General features: G+C 43.0%; 1 protein-coding gene across 3 annotated transcripts in view; it reads right to left on the minus strand.

Annotated features, from left to right (window-relative positions):
- Window positions 1–17,667, minus strand: part of Kcnab1 (potassium voltage-gated channel subfamily A regulatory beta subunit 1) — a 422,588-nt gene that overhangs the window by 19,410 nt on the left and 385,511 nt on the right. For all 3 annotated transcript variants that reach the window (XM_021157435.3, XM_021157436.3, XM_021157437.3), the window contains exons 9-11: window positions 2,473–2,558; window positions 1,686–1,806; window positions 490–584 (exon numbers count right to left, since the gene is read on the minus strand). In XM_021157435.3, coding sequence (XP_021013094.1) covers window positions 490–584; window positions 1,686–1,806; window positions 2,473–2,558 — 302 coding nt within the window. The remainder of the gene's footprint in view (window positions 1–489; window positions 585–1,685; window positions 1,807–2,472; window positions 2,559–17,667) is intronic.

Below are 17,667 nucleotides of genomic sequence, written 5' to 3' on the forward strand. Positions count from 1 at the left end.
TTTTTTTTCCTGTCCCCAAAGGCGTGTAAGCCTATCCCAAGCCATACCTAGCTATAGCTGTTTACCTCAAATGGATTAAGCCCTTATGGCTTAAGTATTGTTTACCAAAGAACAGGAAAATTAAATCTTCTTACATAGAAAAGGGATTTTAAATTCGGTCACTTCTAGACAAGGGACAAAATATCCCCTTTAACAGAAGAATAAATAAGAATGTAAGAATGTAGGGATTTGCATCTGCAAGTCAACTAGGTCATTGGACACATTCTTCCTGTCCCCAGAGACAGATTCTCTGTGCAGGCAGATTATGAAGGGCTGACTGATGCCTGGCCAGCAGCAAAGACCTGGGCAGAGCTGAGGGGGGCCCTGCCAAGGTCATGGCTGGCCAAGGCCACAGTGTGCTCAAGCTGGGAAGCTCTGGGCTGCTGCTCTGCTACTTCTAATTCATCTTCTCCCCCCCCCCCTTTCTTTTTTAAGAGTTGAGGGAAATACCTTCAGGGAAGCTCTAGAACTTTCTGGCACCCCATTTCCATATTTTCCTGAAATAATTCCACAAGCAAGTGGAGACCATGTCATTGCACCAACTCCTGTAGGGGGAAAAGAAAACAGCAAAGATACCCAATCAGAACCTTGTTTATGCCAAGTAGGACCAAAAGTGAGGACATGTTTAAACAGCTCTGTCAGTTCTAGAGGAAAATTGGCCAGATAAATGAGTTAATACTAGCATCCATCTTTCCATTACAACTTAGGACTTACAAATTGTGCCTCATTCTTTTAGAAACCAATTAAACGTGTACTGTCTGTTCCTGGGAGTGAGCCATATAAGTGAACCTGGAAATATGGCTTATTTGTGATCTTTTCATGGCCACAGTTCACAGACCAAGAGATAAGAGCTTTTACTTGCAAAAAAGGCTACTATTCCCCTTATCCACTCTGTGCCTGGCAGTACCTGGTACCCGGAAGAAGCACAGCTTAGCACACAGCAAATGCCTGGTACATGATCAAAAGCAGCAGCAGCAGCTATTGTTGAATTGGGGTTGTTTTTAATCCAGCATTTTCCTATTTATTTTTAGGAAAAAAAGTAATCTCTGAAAACTGCTTTGGTATATAAGCCTGAAAAAAAAATGTGGCTTATAAATGTGACTTATTGATGTTTCTAATATCCCAAGTTCTTGTGTTTATATATCCTCACCCTCCAGGCACGACTTTCACACAAACAAATTGTACCTGACTTGCTGTTGTTGAGTGTGTTCTGTCTTACCCAGCCTCGGGCACAGCACAAGAGACAGATGTGGATATCTATATGCTTGTGAACGCTTGCTCAGTCTACTCATGGATACATGTTTAGGCTAAAAGAAGCACACATGCAAACTGAGTTTATTCTGTGCATCCTGGTTGTGTGCACCTATGCAAATCAAGTTTATCCACCTGATCCTCTTTGTGTGAACACTGTTTGAATGCCTGCTGAGTGTATATATTAGTCAATTTACAACTCTACGGCTGTCAGTCCAGTACCTTGTAGACGATGGATCCACCTGATTCTGCCACCATCTCTGAGATGCATCGTTCTTGTCATCTCTTCATTGTATTAATTGGGGACCTTTGGGAACGCATTTCCTGGCGTCCCGCGCCCCATGTCATTGATCCTCACATTGTGAAGAATGAGCAGATGTGGTTGTGGGGATTACCTATTTTATGGTAGAGCTCCGGCAGCTGCACCTCCACCTTCTCTCTCTGGAAAAGATGGTACTCAGCTTGTTCACAGACAGGCGGGATCATGTTGAACTGCCGTGCGACAGAGTAGGCTTCCTAGGGGGCAGAGGAGAGTGCAGCTAAGTTTATTCTGATGGGCATTGGAGCTTCACCCGGATTCATTTTCATTGGGGATCTTCATTTCAGTGGATTAAATAAGAAGCAAGGAGATAAGACAAATGCACGCAAAGTTGTGACCATAAATATCACCAAGAGAAGTACCAAATGTGGGGAATCCTTGTTATTCAGGAAGGTTAGACTGAGTAAAGTCAGGGGCACATTAGTTAAAGCTTGAATTATGGACTGTTGTCAAGGACATGTTGTTTGAATATTCTTAAGTTCTTAAAGAAAAAAAAAACTCAGACTAAAAACTCAGACAAAAAAATGGTCTATAAGTGGCATGGTATAAGCAGAATTGTAAGAAAGGTAGAATACTCTATTCACATAGCTCATTAGCTTTGAAATTCTCTCTGCCCTCCCCTCCCACACACACACACAAAGGACATACTAAAACATGGTTCCTGTTTGCAGATTTGGCCCTTGTGTTTGTTCTGAACTGCTGGCTCCAGCCCTCACATCCAACCCCCTTAATGACAGAACTGATGGTAGAATTCCAATGGCATGGTCTTGTAAGAAAGCCTGCAGAAGATGCTGCAACTTAAACATGGTATCTAAACAATAATGCCAAGGCCCAGCAGTCATTAACAACAGAGGCTAACTCACCATGATCTCCATCGCGCTCCACCTCGAGGTGCCCCAGTACATGGCCATGCCTTGGTTGATCACGTGCGTCATGGCTCGAACGATTTCTACGGAAGCCCAAAGAGTGTTCCATGAGCTCACCTACTTTACAGCGTTGTGTTTTCCCCTCCTCTTTCCAGAGTTTAGAAACGCAATATGATTATTTGATTAGTATAATTACTCTCTCCCTGCTGACAACATAACATTTACCATCAGTGGTTTGGAGGCTTGACTGTACTCTTAGGTAAACTGACAGACATTTTCAGTTTTCAGCAATATTAAACAGTATTGAAAATTTAATGACCATTGCAGGTTCTTCCTTTACTTGATGGTTCTTGTTCTGATAAATGAAGCTGAGGGTCTGGTACAAGGTGAGAAGGGAGGGAAGGCATTTGCTGTGACTGTAGAATGCAGGGCCGCAGAGGATGAACGGCCTGTCTCTCCCGCATGGTGGATTTGCAGAGCTGTTCCTTTTCCTCAATAGCCATTTAATAGAGATGACTCAATAACTGTGTCTAGCAGCAAGATAAACATATAAAGTGCAGAACAAACAGCTGAGGCCACGGGGGCCCAAAGCCCGTTTTGACACACTGTGTCCTTGGCCACTCGGAACTGAACTGAACGAACGTTGTTCTAGGACACCCGTGTAACTGATCTCACCAGGGCCTGCTGGTGGGACCACCCCGTTTACACATTTGCCTCTTTTCAGCTTAACATCACACTTCCTCTTCCCAGAGGGTAGAGCGAAGCTAATCCTCTTGGCACCAGCCAGATGAGATAGGAAGCATAAAGAGTTTCAAGTTTAAGTTAGCAAAATCCTCAGACAGCTTCCACAAAGCAAGTCAACTGCACTCCTAGGATGCCAGATCACTGGACATATTTCAAGGGTCAAGGTCTTGGACTTCTTTATGTCCCAGTAATACCCTCAGATTAAGTGTCCTTCAGAATGGAATTCTTGCTCAATATAGAATTGGGGTAGATTTGTTCTTTTTTCTCTTTTCTCTCTTTTCCCTGCCTCCTCTCATCTCTTTCCCTTCTTCATTTTTATTTTTTGAGTCAGTGTCACTGTATAGCCTTTCCTGGACTGGAATTCACCTATGTAGAACAGGCTGTATTTGAATTTACAGCAATCCTCCAGTCTCTGACTCCCAAGTGCTGTGATTACAACTGTATGCTGCTATTTCTGGCTTGGAGTAGATGTAGTCTTAATTGTATTTAAGTTGATACAGGGCAGGATTTGGATTGAGGGAGCCAAGGTTAGTGTCATAGAATCGTTGTTTGGCTTACATGTGTTATTTAAAGGTTTCCTTGGTTGGTTTGTCTTGAAGATGGGGAATGTTTTTATTCACTACCATCTAACAAAGACTTTGGTTTATTAGCTAAACACCTTTTCTTGTGATCCTATATCTTTTTTTTATTAAAATATTTTTTATTATGTATTTTCCTCAATTACATTTCCAATGCTATCCCCAAAGTCCCCCATACCCTCCCCCCCACTTCCCTACCTACCCATTCCCACTTTTTGGCCCTGGCGTTCCCCTGTACTGGGGCATATAAAGTTTGCTTGTCCAATAGGCCTCTCTTTCCAGTGATGGCCGACTAGGCCATCTTTTGATACATATGCAGCTAGAGTCAAGAGCTCCGGGGTACTGGTTAGTTCATAATGTTGTTGCACCTATAGGGTTGCAGATCCCTTTAGCTCCTTGGATACTTTCTCTAGCTCCTCCATTGGGGGCCCTGTGGTCCATCCAATAGCTGACTGTGAGCATCCACTTATGTGTTTGCTAGGCCCCGGCATAGTCTTAAAAGAGACAGCTATATCTGGGTCCTTTCAGCAAACGCTTGCTAGTGTATGCAATGGATCCCTGGATATGGCAGTCTCTAGATGGTCCATCCTTTTGTCTCAGCTCCAAACTTTGTCTCTGTAACTCCTTCCATGGGTGATTGTTTCCAATTCTAAGAAGGGGCAAAGTGTCCACACTTTGGTCTTCATTCTTCTTGAGTTTCATGCGTTTAGCAAATTGTATCTTATATCTTGAGTATCCTAAGTTTTGGGCTAATATCCACTTATTAGTGAATACATATTGTGTGAGTTCTTTTGTGATTGTGTTACTTCACTCAAGATGATGCCCTCCAGGTCCATCCATTTGGCTAGGAATTTCATAAATTCATTCTTTTTAATAGCTGAGTAGTACTCCATTGTGTAAATGTACCACATTTTTTGTATCCATTCCTCTGTTGAGGGGCATCTGGGTTCTTTCCAGCTTCTGGCTATTATAAATAAGGCTGCTATGAACATAGTGGAGCATGTGTCCTTCTTACCGGTTGGGACATCTTCTGTATATGTGCCCAGGAGAGGTATTGCGGGATCCTCAGGTAGTACTATGTCCAATTTTCTGAGGAACCGCCAGACTGATTTCCAGAGTGGTTGTACAAGCTTGCAATCCCACCAACAATGGAGGAGTGTTGCTCTTTCTCCACATCCTCGCCAGCATCTGCTGTCACCTGAATTTTTGATCTTAGCCATTCTGACTGGTGTGAGATGAAATCTCAGGGTTGTTTTGATTTGCATTTCTCTGATGATTAAGAATATTGAACATTTTTTCAGGTGTTTCTCTGCCATTCGGTATTCCTCAGGTGAGAATTCTTTGTTTAGCTCTGAGCCCCATTTTTTAATGGGGTTATTTGATTTTCTGGAGTCCACTCTCTTGAGTTCTTTATATATATTGGATATTAGTCCCCTATCTGATTTAAGATAGGTAAAGATCCTTTCCCAATCTGTTGGTGGCTTTTTTGTCTTATTGACGGTGTCTTTTGCCTTGCAGAAGCTTTGCAGTTTCATGAGGTCCCATTTGTCAATCCTTGATCTTACAGCACAAGCCATTGCTGTTCTATTCAGGAATTTTTCCCCTGTGCCCATATCTTCGAGGCTTTCCCCCACTTTCTCCTCTATAAGTTTCAGTGTCTCTGGTTTTATGTGAAGTTCCTTGATCCACTTAGATTTGACCTTAGTACAAGGAGATAGGAATGGATCGATTCACATTCTTCTACATGATAACAACCAGTTGTGCCAGCACCATTTGTTGAAAATGCTGTCTTTCTTCCATTGGATGGTTTTAGCTTCTTTGTCAAAGATCAAGTGACCATAGGTGTGTGGGTTCATTTCTGGGTCTTCAATTCTATTCCATTGGTCTACTGTCACTATACCAGTACCATGCAGTTTTTATCACAATTGCTCTGTAGTACAGCTTTAGGTCAGACATGGCGATTCCATCAGAGGTTCTTTTATCCTTGAGAAGAGTTTTGCTATCCTAGGTTTTTTGTTATTCCAGATGAATTTGCAGATTGCTCTTTCTAATTCGTTGAAGAATTGAGTTGGAATTTTGATGGAGATTGCATTGAATCTGTAGATTGCTTTTGGCAAGATAGCCATTTTTACAATGTTGCTATCTTATCATAGCACCTAACTGTAAGGTTTACTTATCCCTTGTTAAATAAACGCGATAAAAATTGTAAGAAACCTTCCCTCTTCTTTAAAGAGTGTACAAATGGAGATGATAAATGTCTCTGGATGCTGGGGCCATTTTTTTGCATCTTTGCCTTAGATTAGCCACCTGCACCATTGCAAACAAGTCCCTTCCTGTTCATATCCTGTTTCTCCCAGAGCTGGGAGCTCATCCAGTCACCATGTTCTGCAGGTACCTGTTGTTCTGGGAGCTGTACTTGCTGAGCTGTGCCAAACTGAAGGGGTTCACAGAGAGCAAGCTGAATTGGAAGACTCCCCCATCTGTTCTCTACAGACAGGGTGAAGAAGACAGAGAGGCCTTGTGGCCAGGCTGTGTGAAGTTACCGAAGCCTGAACTAGAACAGTTAAGGTGGAAATTGTGAGTCTTCCAAGACTCAGTCATTTACTCATTGGACACATTTGGTATAGAATTTCTAGACTTGGGGAGTTTAGGGTTGGATGGCAAGGGTGGAGAAATAAAGAAGTGATTATAAAATATAGGACAGCCAGGGCTATACAGAGAAACCCTGTATCGAAAAACCAAAAATAAAATAAAATAAAATAAATTATAGAGTGTTATAGAAAAATATAAGCGGTTCCAGATAGGAAATGAAAGGGAAGCTCTATGGAGTCAGGGCTAGGAATGTGTCACTTCCTGTCTTGTATTATGTTGAAGCATTGAAACAAGCTAACCGTACAAAGCATGGGAGAACAGCATCTTAGGATGTTAGGATGATGGAACAACATGGGGAGGCCCCGCAAGCAGGACGGTGAATTCCAGTGATTGAAATGAAGTTAGGTAGCAGAAGCCCAGCAAGAAAAGACAACATTGAGATAAAGTTGCCAGAGGACGACAAACCGAACTGTATGGGCTAAGAGGTAGATGGCGTTGTTGCCATTTTTAGGTAAGGGAGACATCCTGTCGTCGGAGTTTGCGTCTCAGAATGCCATCCCTGTCTATGTTGTGAGGAATCAGTGAAAGAGGAAGCCTCTGGGAGCAATCTGCCATGATGCAGGAGTGACCGGAGGAGGAGGGTTTTGGTAATTAAGACTCAGTGTGGTACAGAGTGGGCAGGAAGGAATCAAGGTCTCCTCCCAGATCCCTGACTGTCCACAGCGAGGAGGGCAGTGGTAGAAAACCTATTTTGGATGTGAGGAACTGGAGAGGATGTGGAGCTGATGTGGCTGAATCCCTGGGTCAATGAATGGCCACTGTGGGACACTGCTGTGTGAAGTGCAGCTTACTCTCTGTGCTAAGTCATAGCAGTGGAAGTCTGAAGAGAAAAAGAGAAGGGTTTTCATTGCCAGCATGCAGTCATAGAGAGGACCCTGTGCAGTCAGTCAGCTGACTGACCAGGAGCCAGAGGCGAGGGACAATTTAGAGCCAAGAACAGAGGGTGCTTCAAGAAGGAGACCCACAGGATGGAACACAAGGAACAATCACGTCAGAGACCGCAGAAGTGTCTGCCACACACACACACACACACACACACACACACACACACACACACATCCTGCAGAGCATGACGAGAGCCATTTTAGTGTCACTGAAAGACCAAGGTTGGGGTGTCGTGAGGGAAGAATGGAGGGCAGGCAGGTTTGGAGACAACCTGCACAAACTCTTTCAGCAGGTTTTCAAAGGAAAGAAGCACAGAAAATAATAATCCAAGGAATGCCAGGAGAGTTCTTTTCATAGATGGAGAGGTGAGAGACTGTCTGGGTACCATTGAGGATAACCTAGCAGGAGGGAATCCCTGATGAGACCCACTGTGAGACTGGGAAGGGAGGAGAGAGAACACTGAGCTCAGAGGGAGGAGGCAGGTGCTTGGGGCTGGGGACCCCCACCATGGACAGGGCCCAGCTGGGTTTGTGGAACTCAGTGGTAGACCGTGTCTTGTTTGATGCTATCTTCTGGATGGACACAGGGTAAAGGGTGTGGGTGTGAGAGGTGAGTCAGAAGCACACAGCTTTACTTGCTGGCCACACCCTCTCTCTGTTGTGTGTCGCTCTGAAGAGAGGGCAGGGAGAAAGGGGGAAGGGGGTACCTGGAGTTCTTGTCTGTGGAGGAGGTTATTTTAAAAGAAAGTCCCCTGAATTTAGCTAAGAAACAGGAAATCACCTTATTGGTGACTTAGGTGGGATTTTTACATGGTTTTTTTACGTAGTACTAACTTGTGGACACTAGAGGGTAGCATTGTTGAAAGAAACAAAATCCTGCCACATTGTTTTACTTGTAAATTATGGAAATTCATTTTATTTATCTATTTTGACCTTGATAGAGAAATCTAAGTGTAAGATTTTAAAATAAAAGTGATTATATTGTTTGCTTATGAATGTATGTATGTATATATGTGTGTTTGTGCCTGTGCCATAGTAGCTGGAGGTCATAGGTCAGTTCTCCCCTTCCACCACACATGAGTCCTATGGATGGATCTTGCAGTAAGCACCTTTATCTACTGAGCCATCTTGACAGCTCACAGAATGCATTTAAAGGACAATAGAATGAATATTCAAGGTGCTGCATTCATACTCTGAGAAAGAACACTCCGGAAATGTGGTAAAGTCTGCCTCCCCAGGACTGATCCTGACTCTCCCAGTCAGGCTGAGGCACTGGCATGAATATTTTAAAAACTTGGCCTAGTTGATTCTCCTACACAGCCTGGGGTAAGAAGCCCTTTACTTGTAGCTCTGGTCCCTAAGTGCAGCGTCTAGGCACCAGCTGTGTAGCAGCTGGGGACTTACAGCCTGGAGGCCTGCCTTGAGACCTGTCTTGAGTCCTGCTTTGAGTAGACTGCAAATCACGTGGCAGAGTCCACATGAACTCTGCCCCCTGAACTTTGAGGACCACTCACTGTGTGCTTCCCAAGCACGCCATCTCAAGAGCGAAGTTCTCCATGTTCCTCTTCCATGTTCTTCTCACCAATGCTTTATGTAACCTTTGCTTTAGCTCTTTGCCGCAGTACTTATCGAGCGGAGAGTAAGGTGAACACACGTGCACACTCACACACTGACATGCATAAGATCGCCTGGAGAATCTGCAGAAAGACCTAGTTCTGAATCGCAGCTTCCTTTAATGAGACTTTATGCCCCGTCTCTTCTTCCCATTTTCTTCTTTCTTCCCTTTTTATTTCCTCTCTTCTGTCTCCGAGTAGAGTCTCTCTATGTAGCTCAGCCTGGTCTGGTACTTGCCCAGGCTAGCTTCAAATTTGTAGTCCTCCTGGCTCAGCTTCCTGGGTGCTTGCATTAATACATATGCATCTGTAATTACAAGTATGCCTGGATTATCTATCTATCTATCTATCTATCTATCTATCTATCTATCTATCTATCTATCTATCATCTATCTAAATGGTCACAAGATTTTGTTAGGCCTTCCCAACCTTTCTCAGGTTGAAATCATTCTTCTTTAAACCTGATGGTTCTCCCTGAGGTTCTGAAGTCTCATGGAGCTGACCTTAATAAATTCTTCAAGTCAGTTGTGCTCTCTATGTATCTTATTTCCACCTGTATCATTAAGGTGATGTCAGTCCTGTAGAATTCGTTGGCTGCTGGTGAAGATCATGCACGTAGATGCTTTGAAGCACCAGTGTTTCCTGCATAGCCAGTAACATGTGGTGGCATGTGACCTCCGTTCCTCCACAAAAGCCTAGCGCCCACATTTTATTTAGTACATTCTTCTTTCAGTGATGTAGCTCATCTATGTTTAAAGCATTTCTTACCAAAGGAATTGATACAGATACTTGGAGTGAAAAGCTTTGGATGATACATTTTTAATTTTGGAATCAGACCTCACATACAGATATCCAGCTTGCAAACCCTGCCTTCATCGCCTTCTGCTGAATAAGGAATGGCCTGCATACCTTAAGAGCTGAGGCAGATAATAAGATCCTATGGGCCATAAAGCATGAGGAATAAGGACATAAATGTATAGAAGTTAGTGTTTAGATTAAATACCATTACTCAAATTTTTGTAATGGAAAAATACAACTCATCAACTAGGAAAGGCTCCATTTAAATTCTACGCATTTAACTAAACGCTGCCTTTAGAGATAGAAAATGTTTGAACATTGGCAGTGGTTATGTGGTTGATCTTTATGGTTTTAGAGCGCTTCTTTTTTAAAAAAGAACTTAATTTTTTTTTTTTATCTATTTACGTTCCAGCTCTTGTCCCCCTTCCTGGCCCCCCTCCCCACAATTCCTCATCCCATTCCTCTCCCCACTTGCCTCTGAGGGGGTGCTCCATTCCCAAGCCTCCCCCTTCTTCCCTGGGGCCTCAAGTCTCTCAATGATTAGGCTCATCTTCTCCCACTGAGTCAGATCAGGCAGTCCTTGGCTATATATGTCCTGGGGGCCTCAGACCAACCCCTGTGTGCTACCTGGTGGTTCAGTCTCTGGGTGTTCCCTGGGGTCCAGGTTAGTTGAGACTAATGGTCTTCCTATGGGGTGGCCCTCCCCTTCAGCTTCTATAATCCTTCCCCTAATAGGTGTTACCCACTTCAGTCCAATGTTGGGTATAAGAATATGTGTCTGTCTTAGCTGCTGGTAAGGCCTCTCAGAGGACAGCCATCCAGGCTCCAGTCTGTAAGCACATCATAGGATCAATAACAGTGTCAGGCCTTGGTGCCCCCCCATGAGATGGATCCCAAGTTGGGCCAGTCATTGAACTGCCTTTCCTGCAGTCTCTTCTCCAGTTTTGTCCCTGCAGTTCTTTTAGATAGGGACAATTCTGGGTCAGAAATTTTGACTGTGGGTTGGTAACCCCATCCCTCCACTTGAGGCCCTCTCCCCACTGTTGGTCATTTTGGTTAAGGTCACCTCCATTGAGTCCTGAGAGTCTCTCACCTCCAGGGTTTCTGGTACTTTCTAGAGGGTCCCCCCACAACCCATCCCTCGAGGTTGCATATCCCATTCATTCTCCTGGCCCTCTGGGCTTCTTTCCTATCCCCCCTTCCCCGCCCCCACCATCTGATCCTGTTCTGCTCCCCCCTCCCCATCTCCCACCTAGGCCCCTCTCTTCTCTGTCAGAAGCACTTCTTTAAGAGGCAAGGGCTCAATTTTTTTTTTCTGAAATTTTCAACTTTTTCCCAGAGTTATACCTGATTATATATATGCATGTATACATTATAGGCCAGGAGCTGTGTCTGAGGGAGACTATGAGGTCTAAAGTCTAAAAACCAAGAGAGGGTAATGGGTAACGAGGAAAGAGAGTACAGGCAGAAGAACGGGAGTCATGAAAGAGGGTAGAAAACTAATTTGTTTCTATTTTCACCTGGTCTCAGGGCTGCTGTTCTTTTCTTTTCTGCTGGATGTGTGAATGTAACCATTTTTATGTATAGAAGTAGCAAGAATCATTTCGCATTCTAACACAGTCCAGCATGAGTTAATCCTTTGGGGCAGTGGGTGTGGGAGTTGGGGCTTTCTTTTTAATTCCACAGATCATTAGTGGAGTAGGAAGGATACGAGTGTAGTCACTGGATATATCTGCTCTACTGACCCACTTAGAAAAATGATTTTTTAAAATAAGTGTTTTGGGGAGAGGGATTTCTAGCCTGTTTTTTCCCTTCCATTTAAAGCTACCTTAAGGGCATGGCTAGGAGAGGGGCAATGAGCAGGATGGAAAGTGAAAAGGGAAAAAGTAAGTTTAAAAATTTTTTTAAATTCACAATATAGACATAGTATTACCTTTAAAAGTACTGCAGTCTTTAAACTTAAATACCTTACAATTTTACTTCTTTTAAAAATTTACAAAGTCTTGAGGCTAGAGAAATGGCTCAGTGGTTAGAACCACTTGTTGTTTTTGTAGAGGACCCAGGTGCAGGTCCCAGTATCTATGTGGCAGCGTCCAACTATTATAACTCTAGTTCTAGAGAGTCTGACATCCTCTTCTGGCTTCTTTGGTTATCCCTCCCATAGATAAAACATATTGAAAAATAAACCTACCTTAAATTATTATATTAAAGTGTTAATGCAAATGTAAGTTGTATTGCTATAACTGAAATAAAGTAAGATTTTAAAGGAAAGAGGCAAGGCTTAGGGAGAGACTGGCCCTGCCAGAAATGGAAGAACTAGGTCTCATCAGAGATGTTGTTATGAATGTGGACAGAAAGTGTAAGTCTAGAACTGCACACATTTTTTAAATTATTATTATTTCAAACCAGTTGTTTTATTTCTCTGTCTTTGGTTTTCTTTCTTTCTCTCTTTCTTTCTTTCTTTCTTTCTTTCTTTCTTTCTTTCTTTCTTTCTTTCTTTCTTTCTTTCTTTCTTTCTTCTTCTTCTTCTTCTTCTTCTTTTTTTTTTTTTTTTTTTTTTTTTGGGTTTTAGAGACAGGGTTTCTCTGTATAGCCTTGGCTGTCCTGGAACTCACTTTGTAGACCAGGCTGGCCTCAAACTCAGAAATCTGCCTGCCTCTGCCTCCCGAATGCTGGGATTAAAGTCGTACGCCACCACGCCCAGCTTTAGTTTTCTTGTTAAACTCCAGCAGCCAGTGCTTGTAGTTTCTTTGCAGCTTTGAGATGTCTCTTTGGATTTGTATGAGTTCATCATTTTCTGGACTGCAGAGCTGCTTCTGGCTCAGATCTCAGAGCTTGGAGCTAGAAGGCTGGCTTTTCTCTTAGGTTTGGAGCCTGCTCAGAAGTAGAGCGAGGTGTGCCCAGCACTGGCCCCCAACTACTAGCATAAGAGCTGTTGATTGAGCTAGGAGAATCTGGTTCCGAGTTATGGGACACACACAGGATCCAGGAGATCCTGATAACCTTGGCTTTCTATCTAGACTTTGCTTCAGAGCAGAACAGATTGATAATAATTAAGCAGTGTGTAATCTTTGTAATGACTGTTTAAGTTAGTAATATTTCACCCTCATTTTATTGATGCAGAACTAGGGATGTGGAAAAGCAAAGTCACTTTGGCAAGGTTCCAGTATGCAGCCTTGATGTTCTGGAGATATATGTGTGTGTGTGTATACACACACACACACACACACACACACACACACACACATATATATATATATGGCCTTGGCATGGGACCCAAGTCTAAATGCATAATTCATTTATGGCTTATATATGCCTCATATACATAGATAAAGGTAATTTCTTCTATCTATCTATCTATCTATCTATCTATCTATCTATCTATCATGACAGGGTTTCTTTATATAGTCCTGGATGTCCTGGAACTCCCTCTGTAAACCAGGCTGGCCCCAGATTCAGAGATCCACCTATCTCTGCCTCATGTGTGCTGGAATTGAAAGTGTGCACCACCACACCTAGTTTACTTTATATGAAATACTGTTAGCATTTGAAGTGTACCTATATTTTTTCTGTGACCCAGCCCAGGAGGTCAGGTGTGGGATTTTCCTTTTATGGTGTTACGTCAGTGCTGAACATTTGGATTTTGAAACATTTCTGATTTTAAATGTTTGAATTAGGGATTTTTTTTCCTTGTGTCTTTCTGGGACAGGGGTTCTCTATGAAGCCCTGGCTGTCCTGGAACTTGCTCTATATATCCAGCTCCCCAATTCTGGGATTAAAGGCATGTGCAGCCACTGCTGCCTACCGGATTAGGGGTGTGTAACCTACCTCCCGGTAGGACTTCCATGCTCTGTACTGATCACAATTCAAACTTAGTGAATCCCATTTGTGAAACTTGCATCTAAGAAAAGCTCCTTGAAGAAAGGCTGACGATGCTGTGACTTCTCTGGACAGACACACGTGTCCCTGGGAACTCTGCTCATTCCTGGCATACCTATTTACAGATGGAGGCTCTGCAAACTGTGTGTTTTTAGTGTTTCTTCCTTCTTCAGACACCTGCTCTTTAATCCTAGCAAGACAGTGACTTCCCATTTTACCTATAGGGAACACTTAAGGCGAAAGCAGAGCTCACTAGCTTTCTTTCTTTTTTAAAATAAAGAATTAATTAATTAATTAATGCATTTTGTCTGCATGCATGTGTATTCATCACATAAGTGCCTGATACCCTGCAGGCCAGTAAAGAGCATCAGATCCCCTGGAACCAGAGTTACTGTGCCATATCTCCAGTCCCCAAACATATCTTTCTTGTCTCTGGATTCTCCTCTTCACTCGTTTTTCCCTGTAATAATGTTATGATCGCATCTGCTCTTTTTAACTTCTCACCTAGACTTCTTGTTGTTTGCTGAGACTCTCCAAGGTGTAATTATGTAGGCTATGGATCAAAAATTGCAATTTTCCCATCAATGCAAGCTTGAACAGGAGCCAACAGATTTCTAATACAACCTGGTGATTTCAAGTTATTGGACTGTAATTTCCACATTTGCTTAATACTAAGTGGTAGTAACTAAAGAGTCATGTCTTTTCCTAATAGAAGGGAGAGAATATCCTTGATAAGTGTAGAGGGCAAAGCTGCTATCTAAGATGTCAAATTCTTTAGATCAGTGGACAATGGAACAGATTCCAATGAATTAAAATTCGTTGGGAGCAAGGCGATGAATAAATAAAACTAAAGAGACAAGCCTAAGTGAACTTAAAGTCCTGGATTGTGAAGTTTTTCTAGATAAGTGATATTATCTTCATCTGTGGAGCCCCGAAGTCTCTGTTCTGTAGGTTAAGGGTGTTTCTCTACAAATCCTAGGAATTCCTTTGGCAGTGTTACTGAAGTCACCCTGAAATAAGAGAACTTTCCTAGTTTGAAGATGGCTGTGTTGGTTAGGGTTTTTTTGTTGACAAGCCAGGGTCTTCTGGGAAGAGGGAACTTCGGTTGAAAAAATGCCTGCCTCACATTGGCCTGTAGACAAATCTGTGGGTTTTCTTTTTTTAAATTAATGGTTGGTATGGGAGGAATCAGCCTGCTGAGGCTAGTGCTCGTCCTGGGCAAATGGTCCTGAGATGTATGAGAAAGCAACCTGAACAAGCCAACAACCCATGTTCCTGCACAGTCCCAGTTCCAGTTTCTGCCTGTAGGTTTCTGCCTTGAGTTCCTGCCCCGCCTTTCTTCAGTAATGGCCGGTCACCCCTTTCCTCCCCAAGTTGCTTTTGGTCATGATGTAATCATAACAGTAGAAAGAAAACTAGGTTGACAGGCCTGATCCAGGGTGTCCCCCTGACAAAAGGAAAATATTGAAACATGAAAAGAGGTGGGTTTTTTTTCCTCTAAAAATGTAAAGTTTTACACTTGTCATGTTTCTGACCTATAAGTTATTTTAGTGTATGGATGGTATAAAATAAAGACCTAGTTCCATTTATTTCTTCTTACCACAAAAAATAATCATTTTCTCCTGGCTATATTTCCCTTCTTCTTTTTCCTTTCGTTGTTTCTTTGTTTCTTTTCAATTTGAGACAAGATAAGGGTGACCTGGGGAGAAAGCACTTCAGTTTTAAAAATGCCTCCATCAGATTGGCCTGTAGGCAAGTCTGTGGGGCAGGTTTTGATTAACGATTGATATCAGAGGGTTCAGCCCATGTTCAGGTATTGTGTAGTATGATGGATGTCTAACCTTTTGACAGTGTGGAGTTTCCATCTACAAACATGTCATGGCTCTTCTGGGATAATGTGGCCTAGGAGCACAGGTTGGACAGGCCTAGTCCTTCTCCCATGTTTCCTTATTTATCTTCTATGCCATATTACTATGGGTCAAGTTTTATGCTTGCTAATGTCTGTGTCTGGCATCTCCATGGGTTGAGATGGCATTTCCTCATTGGCATTTTACATCTCAGTGTTTCAAACTGCACATTTCTGAATTTGGGGATTTGAATCCAGCATGCAGAAAGTTTTGGATTTTGTAGCAATGTGGATTTCAGATGTTCAGATGCGGGAGAGGGATATTCACCCTGCATTCTGCAGCTGGTTCCTCCTGTAAGGAGTTGTTACTGAGGCTTTAAGGTGAGTGTTGAGACCTGGCAGGGCCCCTGCAGTGCTTGCTTTTCTCAGTGCTGTGACATCAATATAAGGCAGGAATGGCTTACTCAGCTCATAATCAGAGGGGACAGTCGCCATCACATGGGAGGCATGGTGTTGGGAGCAGCTCGTGGCTGTGGTAGCAAGAGCTTGCCTGTATCTAGGCAGATTAGAAAGCAGACAGGGAGGAGTCTGGCGGTTATTCAGAAAATTGGACATAGTACTACCAGAGGATCCAGCAATACCTCTCCTGGGCATATATCCAGAAGATGTCCCAACCGGTAAGGACACATGCTCCACTATGTTCATATCAGCCTTATTTATAATAGCCAGAAGCTGGAAAGAACCTAGATGCCCCTCAACAGAGGAATGGATACAGAAAATGTGGTACATTTACACAATGGAGTACTACTCAGCTATTAAAAAGAATGAATTTATGAAATTCCTAGGCAAATGGATGGACCTGGAGGGCATCATCCTGAGTGAGGTAACCCAATCACAAAGGAACTCTCACAATATGTACTCACTGATAAGTGGATATTAGCCCAGAAACTTAGGATACCAAAGATATAAGATACAATTTGCTAAACACATTAAACTCAAGAGAACGAAGACCAAAGTGTGGACACTTTGCCCCTTCTTAGAATAGGGAACAAAACACCCATGGAAGGAGTTACAGAGACAAAATTTGGAAGTGTGACGAAAGGATGGACCATCTAGTGATTGCCATATCCAAAGATCCATCCCATGATCAGCTTCCAAACGTTGACACCATTGCATACACTAGCAAGATTTTGCTGAAAGGACCCAGATATAGCTGTCTCTTGTGAGACTATGCCAGGGCCTAGCAAACACAGAAGTGGATGCTCACAGTCAGCTATGAAATGGATCACAGGGCCCCCAATGGAGGAGCTAGAGAAAGCACCCAAGGAACTAAAGGGAACTGCAACCCTATAGGTGGAACAACAATATGAACTAACCAGAACCCCGGAGCTCTTGTCTCTACCTGCATATGTATCAGAAGATGGCCTAATAGGCCATCACCTGAAAGAGAGGCCCATTGGACTTGCAAACTGTATATGCCCCAGTACAGGGGAACGCCAGGGCCAAAAAGGGGGAGTGGGTGGGTAGGGGAGTGGGGGGGGGTATGGGGGACTTTTGGTATAGCATTGGAAATGTAAATAAGGAAAATACCTAATAAAAAAATGGAAAAAAAAAAAAAGAAAGCAGACAGGGGACAGGAGCCTCATGCCTGCCTCCTAGAGACCCAATTACTCTAGGTAGGCCCCAACTTATAAAGGTTCCATGACTTTCTGCAAGAATGCCATCATCTGGGGACCAGTTGTTGAAACACATGAGCCTGTGGGAGACCTCGACATCTAAAATGTAACATTAGATCCTACTCTTCCACGTACTCATCTTCAGGAATTATTTAGACTCTTCTTGGACCTTTAGTTTCCTTATAAATGCTTAATTTGTTTATCATATTAATTTTCAAATGGCAGATTCGGCTGGAATAGATCTAATTTAGTAGAGCTGGCTAGTTTAACCCTTAAGCCTTCCCATTCATGGTCCTGGTATAGATCTTCTGTCTATCTTCATATCTATGGCACCATCTTTATATGATCAACTGCTCTGTCATTTCCCAAATAAGTCCACTGGGTCCTCTGGTTTCTCAGGCTCACTTCTTTACTTGGGTCTGTATCCCTCTATTCATTTTCTCCCTCCCTCCCTCCCTTTCTCCCCTCTTCCTCTCCTTATCTCAATGCCTATCTCTCTGTCTCTCTATATTATGTGTCTAT

This window comes from Mus caroli, unplaced genomic scaffold, assembly GCF_978045245.1.
Source record: "Mus caroli unplaced genomic scaffold, Mus_caroli_1 scaffold_3, whole genome shotgun sequence".
Lineage (NCBI taxonomy): Eukaryota > Metazoa > Chordata > Mammalia > Rodentia > Muridae > Mus > Mus caroli.